Source organism: Penaeus monodon, chromosome 38 (genome assembly GCF_015228065.2).
Source record: "Penaeus monodon isolate SGIC_2016 chromosome 38, NSTDA_Pmon_1, whole genome shotgun sequence".
Classification (NCBI taxonomy): domain Eukaryota; kingdom Metazoa; phylum Arthropoda; class Malacostraca; order Decapoda; family Penaeidae; genus Penaeus; species Penaeus monodon.
In genome coordinates, this window is record NC_051423.1 from 18,162,510 (window position 1) to 18,173,374 (window position 10,865).

The 10,865-nt window shown below is 41.6% G+C and overlaps 1 protein-coding gene across 5 annotated transcripts in view; it reads left to right on the forward strand.

The window, feature by feature from the left end:
• LOC119596825 (1-phosphatidylinositol 4,5-bisphosphate phosphodiesterase epsilon-1-like) overlaps nt 1-10,484 on the forward strand; it is a 59,291-nt gene extending 48,807 nt beyond the window's left edge. For all 5 annotated transcript variants that reach the window (XM_037946159.1, XM_037946161.1, XM_037946160.1 and 2 more), the window contains exons 17-23: nt 1-258; nt 437-549; nt 668-869; nt 1,347-1,453; nt 1,734-1,959; nt 2,742-2,904; nt 3,470-10,484. The exon at nt 1-258 is cut by the window's left edge. In XM_037946159.1, the coding sequence (XP_037802087.1) occupies nt 1-258; nt 437-549; nt 668-869; nt 1,347-1,453; nt 1,734-1,959; nt 2,742-2,904; nt 3,470-5,799 (3,399 nt within the window). In that variant the 3' untranslated portion in view covers nt 5,800-10,484. The remainder of the gene's footprint in view (nt 259-436; nt 550-667; nt 870-1,346; nt 1,454-1,733; nt 1,960-2,741; nt 2,905-3,469) is intronic.
• Nucleotides 10,485-10,865: the final 381 nt, after the last annotated feature.

The following is a 10,865-nucleotide window of genomic DNA, read 5'->3' on the forward strand; positions in this document are numbered from 1 at the left end:
CTGAGGGAATTATTCAGAACGCTCGCCATCACGCGGAAGAGTCTCTCGGACAGTTCCCTCGAGGACCCCGTCAGTCCTGCGTCGCCTCCGAGTCCGCTGTACAGGCCGGCGCTGTCCAAGAGGACGCTCCTCACCAGAAACACCTCGTTAGATCTTCTAGTCTTCAAGAATAACTGCCACAAGAAAAAGATTTTCGATGCTATTGCAGTTGCGAGCATCGTGACCAACTGCGCTGGGCTTGATAGTTCCAAAAGTCAGGTAAGCCGTAAGCACTATGTACTGACTCCTTAAAATCTTTGTTTAATAATTAATTTAATGAAAATTCTATACAAGTACCCGCAAATGCTCTCTGCATGGTCTCTGCAAGTGTGTTTGCCTGTATCTGTCTGTATTTGGTTGCGTCTGCAATTAGTTGAATATGTTATACTGTTTCCAGGTCATCACAATGCAAGAGCTACGCAGGTTCCTCGAGGAACACCAAGGAGAATATCGTTCAGATGAAGAACTTCGAAGTCTTCTCGACCGCCATGAACCTGATCCAACGCTGAGGTTTGTCACAAGATCTTTTTCCTTTCTGAATTCCATGAATCGAGCAGCTTCATTATTGTACCGTCGTTTCCGGCGCGCTTCATCGACGCTGCCTCACTGCCTTTTCCTCTCTTGACAGATCTCAAGAGCTGCTGTCGTTTGAGGGGTTTGCCAGATTCATGATGGACGAGGACAACTACGCCTTCCTGGATGAGCGCTCCGTGCCTGACGAGAACGACATGACGCTGCCCCTGTCCAACTATTACATCGCCTCCTCACACAACACCTACTTGACGGGGCACCAGCTGAAGGGGGAGTCCTCGGTTGAGCTGTATAGCCAGGTGAGCAATCAAGGGACCTGTGTGGTTAGGGAGGACAGGGTGACGGTCTGCAATACTAGAATGGAATTTAGAATACATGAAATGGATAGAAAGTTGGTTCTGTGCAGGTGGAAGACAAAGAGGTGATTTGTCATTGTAATGGTTAATAGTTAAAGCAAATAAATGTGCTAGACATCGAAGGCCATATAGCACTATGGTAAAGTATTGTGGTAAAAAGGTTAAAAATGAGAGCGATTAGGATAAGACAGTAGAAGGAGGTAAAGAAAAGAAGGAAAGAGAAAGAGTGAGAGAGACCATGCAAAATTAGTTGAGGCGAGGGCTGAGGGTTTGTCATTGTAGAATGACTCATAGGAGACAGGTAACTGACTTGCAAGTATTAAAGGATTTAGAAAGTTATGAAACGGATGGAAAATTGTGATTTCTTGAACGTCTTATGCGATTTGGTGGTTGTGAGTGATGGCTTCCGCTTGATTGCAGGTGCTATTGACTGGTTGCCGTTGCGTTGAGCTGGACTGCTGGGATGGAGACGATGGTAACCCTATGATCTACCACGGCCATACCTTCACCACTAAGATTCCTTTCAGGTTCGGAAAATTGGAGTTCTGTATTTAAGTGTAAACATAAGGGCGACTCTGTGGCTCTTTTTTTGTGAGTTGATTAGTTATAATGAATTGTATTTAGTTAAGGGTGTTTTTGGGACACCCTTTCTCACGTTGGTAAGGAAGTAAAAGTCCCTCCCTTTGTATTGCATTCAATTGCTGCTTATATTTCACCCGTTGCCTTATATTGCTTACATTCACCTGGTATTCAACCCAAGACGCGTGTAACCCCAAACCCGCTAACAGAATCACGCCTTCCACACAGAAACGTCGTGGAAACAATAAATCGCAGTGCCTTCATCACTTCTCCTTACCCCATCATCCTCTCCATCGAAAATCACTGTTCGGTTCAGCAGCAGGCAAGGATGGCGCAGATTTTCATGCAGGTCTTTGGCGAGAAGCTGGTCACCAAATTCCTGTTCGAGTCTGACTTTTCCGAGGACGTCCACCTCCCCAGCCCCTCCCAGCTGAAGTACCGGATTCTCATTAAGGTGAGGAGGCGATGCTGCTTTTGTGTTGCGAGGTGAGGACTCATTCTCCTGTAATCGATGCTGGTTTTGTGTTGTTGTTGCGAGGTGAAGAATCATTCTGCTGCAGTCGATTCTGGTTTTCTGTTGTTGTTGTTGTGAGGTTAAACACCATTTACTGTAATCGATTCTGGTTTTCTGTTGTGAGATTAAACACCATTCTACTGTAATCGAATTATTCTTTCTTTTCTTTTCTTTTCTTTTTTCCTTTATTAGGTGTTGATTCGAGCGAAGAAATAAATAAAGAATCAGTCTGCTGCAGTCGATTCTGGTTTTCTGTTGTTGTTGTTGTTGTTGTGAGGTGAAGAACCATTCTGCTGCAATCGATCCTTGTTTTCTATTGTTTGTTGATATACTTTGAAGAACCATTTTACTACAGTCGATTCTGGTTTTCTATTGTTTGGGATGAGAGCCATTCTACTGCAACTGTTATTATTGATGTACAGTGTGTGTTTATAATTTTTTTCATGGTTTTGAAGTTTATATCACTTGAGACGAAGTGAAACACGGCCATTACAGGAACAAAATAAAATTCTGAAATGTTTTGTTGTATTTCACTTAGGTATATATACATTACTGCGTTTTTTTCGCCACCTGAGATCTTTGCGAATATAATTTGCTTTTTCCACTTATCTTAAACCTTTAAGAATAGATCCCACAATACAAAACGAAGATAACACACACCGTCACCTTTATCTAAACCACCTTCATTACGACCTGATATATATATTTTTCTTTTTGTCCAGAACAAGAAACTCGTGGCGGACATCGGGCCTGGACTGAGCGTAAGGGGGCTTTCCAACAAGCCCAGTGGCCGCACCAATTCCCTGGTGAGCAACGCGTCGACGGGGTCCCTGAACGAGGCGGAGACCGATGACGAGGATGATGACGAGGATTACGATGACGAAGGTATGGCGAGGAGCACGTTTACGGTTAGAGACTGGCGGGGAAAGTGGTGGAAAGGTAGAGGTTCTAAACGTTCGGTATATTCCGATCACCTTCGAATGATAGTGCGAGAGAGGACTTCTCTCGTCGACTGTACACACTGTCTTATCAGATAGGAAGAAGAGACTTGAATAGTGCTAGAATATTGAAGATATTTAGAACATCTACTTCATATGTATGTGTTATCTATAATGACTGTGGTGTTAATGATAATCTGTAAGACAGGAGATGGGGAGTAATCAGAGAATTATTGGGAAAATTGTTTTTCTTGTTAAATGCAATTTTAATCTTACTGATTTGAAGGAGTTTTAGTCATGGCAATGGGTGTAGTGTAGGTCGACAGAATGAATTGATTTTCTCAGACATATAGAAATATTTAAATATATTATCACTCCAGCTTGATCAGCAAAGAATATGATTGTAACTTGCGAATGATCCATACTCGTACAAACCTCGCATAAGGCTTGCAATGATGGCCTGTTTTTCGTCACATGGCCAGACACCAACCGTGTTTCCCTTCCCTTTCCAGACCACAACCCCTTCGACGTGACTCACCCGGACAGCCTTTACGAAGACGAGAAACACTGCCTAGTAATTAAGAGCGTGTCGATGGGGACGCGAACGGAGTCCCTCTCCAGCGCGGAAGGAAATCGCCTGCGACCCAAGTCTCAGAGCGACGAAAACCTGATCGATGACGACACCCCGGTCCCCAAGGTAAAGAAACAGAGCAGCCAAATAGCGAAGGAGCTGTCCGACCTCGTCAACTACTGCCAGGCGGTCAAGTTCCACGGTTTCAATCTCGCCAGCCCGCGGGAGTCCGTCAAGGCCAAGAAGATCGGCGGGCGAAAGAGCACCGTGCAGCCGCCCATCATTACGAACACGCCCATTTTGGTCCACACGCAGATGGCTTCGGATCCCAGCCGCCTGGAGCCGATCCTGCAGCCACCCATCCTGAAGAGGCCGATGGGCGTGCACCCTTGTTACCAGTGCTCCTCGCTGAACGAGAACCACGCAAAGCGCCTGTGCCGACGCCAGCCTTTGGATGTCATACAGCACACGGAGACACAGCTGATGCGCACGTACCCAGCGGCCATGCGCATTGACTCTTCCAATTTCAACCCACTCTACTTTTGGGCATTTGGTATCCAAATGGCTGCGCTGAACTATCAGACAGATGACACGTACTTACATCTGAACTATGCGATGTTTGAGCAGAATGGTAGGTGTGGGTACGTTCTAAAGCCTAGAGTGATGTGGGACTACAACCATATGATGTATAGAAGGTTCAATCCTTTCGACAAGGAGTTCGATGGCCTCCACGTGTTGAATCTCAAGGTTTCTGTGATATCAGGACAGTATGTTTGTGCAAATAATTTCCAAGGGAGTCCACAAGTTGAGGTCGAGATTCTTGGCATTCTTGTTGACTGTAACAAATTCAAAACCAAGGTGATTCATAGGAACTCTTTCAATCCCATTTGGAACGATACTTTTAATATAAGGGTGATGTTCAAAGACCTGGCCTTTTTGCGCCTAACGGTAACCGACACGGCGACTGGACACACGACAGCGCAGCGGATCCTGCCGCTGGGGCGTCTGCGGCGAGGCTACCGCCACGTGCGCCTCCGCAACCAGCAGAACCAGCCGCTCCCAGTTTCCACGCTCTTCATTTACACGCTGATGGAGGAGGAGGAGTACGAGATCCAGCAGCTCTCGCCGAGGATGGACTTGAGCACCGACTCGGCGAAAGTGAAGGAGTCCCACGTTGAGCACCACGAAATCACCCCCACAGTGCCCCTCAAAAGGAGAAAGTTCTTCGTGAAGATCCACGGCGTTGTCCCGGACGAGCCGTACACGGTGATCAGTGCGACCCAGGAGTGCACGACAAGAGATGTCATTAGCAAGGCTGTGGCGAGAATAGGCAAAGGAGCTCGCCTGGAGGACTACATCCTCATCGAGGAAGTGGCCAAGGGGTGGCAGAGGAAGGGGGACAACCCCACCACGCAACGCATTTTAGACATCAACGAGCGCCCTCTGGAGGCGCAGGCTCACTGGCAGGGAGAAGGGAAGTTTGTCCTGAAGAAGACCTCAGATGACCCGAGCACGAGAGCCTGGCTGACCACCATCATGAGCACGGCCTCGAAGGAGAAGAGGAAAAGGAACACGGAGGGAGACATGTCCGAAGAGGCGAAGGGCTGGGAGGAAGAAGATAACTTCCTGGTGTGTGTGTACAACGTGTCGGCTCAGATCCCGTACACGATCCTGAAGGCTCCGACATCAAGCACTGCGCAGGACATCTTGGCCCAGGCGCTGGTGAAGGCGCGCCGCATGGAGGACCCTGCTAGGTTCGTGCTGGTCGAGGAGCTGGAATACGGCCAGCTCACGGAGCTCACCGGAAGCACCACGAGCCGCCGGAAGCCACGCATCGAGCGGAGGGCGTTGCCGGACTCGGAAAACATCTACAAAGTTCAGGCCGCTTGGAAAACGCTGGGGAAGCTGGTGTTGAGAGAACGAGGTGCTGCCCTGGACGGAACCTTCAGCCGGGCGACAGCCGCTGCCTCGGCCCTGAGCTCGACGCTGTCTACCGCCATCAGCCGCGTCAGCCGCTCCAGGCACTACGAGCGGCGGCCCGTCAAGGAGACGTACAGCGACCCGAGCGCCCTCGCCGCCGCCCACGAGAACTTCCCTGACCGCAGGTTCAAGAGCCTGCACGACACGTGGCGGGCGGGGGGCGGCCCGAGCGGCGCCCACTCCGAGGGCGAGATCCTCTCGGACGAAGAGCACCCGCCATCCGATCTCAGAGCCGCGGTCCACAAGCTAAAGAAAGTGTCTCTCAAGAAGCTGCAGAAAGTGTGGAGATAAGTTGAGACCCGAATGTATCCTAACTGTATTTGTCACATATTAATTATTCTAAAGATAATTTAGGGAAAAGAATTACTGTAGAGGTGTAAGTTTTATCCTGTTTGCTGTAAGGAACGATCTAAAGACATCTTTCGGCTTTGCTTTTGGAAGAAAGGATGAACTCGACTATTTTTCCATTATTACGATCTCAGACTCTGGGAAGTTGAGGTTGCTTCCGAGCCCACGAGCACGCGCTGGGCAGCGAAGTGTCCCCATACCAAAGATTATTGTGGTTACACCATTATTAAGCTCAGGCACTGAATCATGTTCATGTACATAAAGACGGTTGAGCGAAAACAGTCTTCAGGCGGCGCTAACCCATTGAAAAGCAACAAGGTGTTCGTTTCCGTTGGTAGAGTCGTGGAGTACCTGTTTGTCTTCACAGTGAACTCAAGTGACTTAAAATACCCGCAGTTCGAAGGAGACTTTCACTCATTGTAGATAATGTTCAGTGAGATGAAGCCATCCAGTGTTTTTAATCTTACACTTTTATATCACTCTTAAATCACAGTGGACTCAATGGCTGGAGTTAAAGACTAATATAACACGCAGTTTTCTCCCGAGTACAAAGGGAGTTGTTTGTTATTGTGATTGTGATGTTGGTAATGTGTTGGTATTAGTGTCATTATTTTTTTGTGAAGAAAGAACGGGTTAAGATGGCCTTACTACAAGGTTTGATTTTGGATTAAATTAGATTTTCGTGTAAATATTTGTAAATACGACTTTAAAGTAATTATAACTATGTATATTGCCCTTTCAAATGAAATATTTTGCATAAATACCTCTTCTATGTCAGTGATCATAAATCATATCCATGTTGTAGTTGATGTGTTGTAGATGATGATGTGTTCCAAAGGTTTGTAGATAATGAAATAAGGTGGTTCAGCAGATAGTGATCTGGACAGTTCTATTGAAATATATATTTTTTTGTGCATATCATATATTACTAAGTAAAAGATTATGCAAAGATAAGGCTTAGTCACACCCCCGATCCTGTTCAGAATTATATGTGTTTTCCCATTGTAAAACTCAAATAGCGGTAATCCTGATAACTACACAACAGTGTTACTGACCACTTTTTATTACAGTAAGGTGTGTTTGTCTCTTATATGAAGATGAAGTTCTACATGCTTACCTATTTAAAGATTCTTTAAATATATTCTGTAAAGATTGGACAGCAGAAAGGAACATGACAGTATATTTATTGTTTGCAAAGTATTTGCTTTTTGCAATTTTAAGGTATACCTATTTATTGTAAATCATTATTATTATGAAATTAAGTTAATTATATACAGCCTGCATATTGTAAGTACTAGATATTTTGTGTTTACCAGATGTCAGATATCTGACCACAGCAGGGCGCCATGCTGTATCGTACCTTTCTTTTTGAAAGAACAGTCTGGTAATTCTAACATTTACGGCAACTTTGGCCATCACGCTTGGCCACGTGAACCTCCACATCAAAGAAACAGCCCTTCCAGTAAGGGAGCTCATTCAGTTCCGGTGGCTCAGTCAGCTGAAGTTGTGGTGAATGGAAGTGTAATTAAAGTTATAGATGTTATTTACAGCGTCTACTGGGGAGTTTAGTGAAGAGAAGTTCCATGAGGACGAGTTCCGTTCGAAAGTTTTAATTTCAAATCACGCTTCTTTTAAATTGTGTATACAGAGTATAACCACTTGGAATTTGTTACAGTATTATTGCTACTTTAAAACACAATTCATATTAACATGATATCCTTCTTCTCTGGTGGTTTGCAGCCCTACTGTATTTTCTCCATGGTCTTGCAAATTGCAGTCTTACGATTAAATCAGTTTTGAATACTTCTAGCATCTCCTGTGAGTCCTTTCTTGAGGGACTCGCAGCCAAGATTACCTCACCTTTTCTTCACAGTCCATCCTAACTCTTAGCCAAACTGAGGCATGGCTACATCTACTACAGTATCTAATTGATGATTCTGTGCTACACCTTCTCAGCACTAATCTGCAAGACAGTTGCTGATCATCCATATACGTTGTTTATGTGGCGTGAAATCAGAACTTATTAGCATGTGAAGTAAAAAGATCTGGCTTGGTCGTGTAGAAGTAAACAAAGTATTTTTGATAACTATACTATTTTTTTAAGATGACAGCTTACTGGATTTGCATTTATCAAACTTTTTTAACAATTTATTTGAATTAACTTGTCTTCCTACAAAGTTTTGCCAATTTATGAATACCAAGTTTTCATATTCATTCATTTATGTAATTCCCAGTAACATAATTTATTCCAAAGTACAGGTGTTGTTATGAATACTCAATGGGTAAATTTCAAGAAATGACTGCAAAACTTGATCTATTTATTTTATTTTATTTTTTGTCGAAAATAACTGGTGTTCATGTCTTTACATTCATTTGAGTAGCTTTAAAAAACAAACAAAAATAATATTAATCACAGAAAAAAATGCTTTTATTATATTATAAATGTCTTATAAGGAAAAAAAATATATGTTAATGATTATTAATATCTAGACACAACAAAGAATCCACTTGCGTGACATCCCACTCCATTTCGCAGATCAAAATACGCATATCATGATACCAAGAAAAGAAAAGAAAAAAAAATGTATGACCATTTACATTTCAAATCTTAAATCAGTTTTACAGCCATTTGACAATCACAGTAAAGTCATCTATTTAAGTGTTCTAAACATAGTCATAAGTGTATTTAGTTAGCAAAGGATGATTCAATTATAGGTTGAACTAATGGCTAAATTTGTAGATATACAGATAACTGAATAAATCTACTCTGCACACATTTACTTGGTGAACAGAGTAACTAAGATGTGAGGATTTTGCAACTAGGTATCTTATCATAAGAGCATACCTTAGAGAAGTAAAAATGAATAGGTACATTGTGTTGTTAATTTTGAAGTTAACATATGCCTCACTTTGTGTTACTCTGTCATAAAAATACATTGTTGGTCAGTCAGTCTCTGACTACATAATAATGGTGTATACATTTAAGTACTGTTTATGATGGCCATTGTTGACTAGTCTAAATTACTTGTCTCATCTGTGACACTGCTAGTCAATCTGATTTTCACTTTCCAAAAAGTCTCCTTGAATACAATTCTGTGGTCATTTCATTATCATCAGTTGATATTTAGGTGTCATACAAGAACCTCTTACTTTGTACAAATCAAATTCATATGGCCAGATTACACATACTGAACAGCAAATTACCCCAATTATACCATATTGCAGTATGCTGTATGTGTGATTTCAAGGTAGTGTTCACCAAGTAATTAGTGTAACTGAATTGCATACAAAATCCATATCAGTCTTCTTCAATCACCAATTGACACTCAGTATACTACAGATATCAACACATCAAGTAAAGTGACTTATGAAGTATTGTATATGAAAATACAACATGTGATTAAAATCTGTAGTTCTTTTGTGTTCTACATACATGTCCTATTACGGTATCAGTCAGCTTTTCTCTTTGAACGTTGCAGTGCAATGTCTTTAATCGGGGAGTGCTATGTTTTCTGTTAAAGCTTTAAGAAAGTATTCAAGACAAACCACATTAAATCAATAGGATCATGTATCGATATCCAATAACTGTGTCTTTTCGCAGTACCCATTTCAGTGTCTTACACAAATACTAAAATGAAACTGGAATATGGATTTCCTATTAAAAGGACAATGAATAGATACAGTTCACACAGCACAGAAAAAAATGATAAAATGTTCATATTTAGTTGTCTGAAAAGTAAATCTATTACTTTGATTGTGAAGTAGATTTTCTTTTTATTTTCACAAAAAAGCAGTACTGTAAGATGGATGAATTTTTTTGTTGGTCAGGCTTGTGATATCATATTTCTTCCATTAACTGGATGAGTGTTCGTACTTTGGCATATCAATAAATAAAATGCTGCTACAGTGTAATGCATCAGATATCAAAGGTATTCCATTAAATGTAATTTTGACTGTGCCATATTCTTGAGGTGTTTAATTCTGTAACATACCAAATACTTTTAAAATCTTATGAAAAGTATTTCCCCCCTTTTTTCTAGCCAAAACACCTGAATGTATATAGAAATGCACATCTCTATATGTATTCCTTTATGTAAATGAGAATTTATGTGTTCCCCTTCTTCATTATTGTTTGTATGTTCATTATTGTGTGAAAGGTTTAGGATTTAATCGTTTTCTAGGCCATGGTGCATGTAACACTTTTTGATATCAGTCATTCAGAACAAGCCACACTGTAGACAGGCTTTCATCTCAAGTATTTATGCATGTTGTCAAATGACACAAAAATGAATACTTATATTCACAATGGTATATAAATGTGATTGGTTCATTTGTATCTGTGGCGTTGATACTGTTACTGCTTTGTTTTGTGAATATTTTGAATTCTAATTCCCAATTCAATTCCTTGTTGTTGTTATTTGTTGTGTAAGGATTACTTCTAAAATGGCTGAGTAAGTGTTTTCTACTTTTGATATTTAGATAACTTCTTACCCATTGCCAACGGCCTATATTGAGGGCTGGCGATCGCTACGTCGGTACTTGAAACTTCTTACAGTGAAAATATTGAGTATGTTGGTTGTATGTGTAGATCACTTTATGTAGAAATAAATCTATTATCTTGAAATGAATGATGAAGATTTTTTAACCTTCAAGAAATTATATGTAACTTGATTTATACAATTATTCGTATTACTAAAATAGTGCTGTTAACTACATGAACAATACAGTGCAGTATATATATACTTATATTTACATTTTATACACACACACACACACAGATACATACATACATACACACACACACACACACACACACACACACACACACACACACACACACACACACACACACACACACACACACACACACACATATACTAGTAGGATTCTACAATACATTAAGTTAATCGGATAAATTCTATAACTTGTTCCCCATCACTACAATAAACTATCAAATGGTTTCAGTTAATGTCACGTTTAAATAATTAATGTCACATTTAGATAACTAT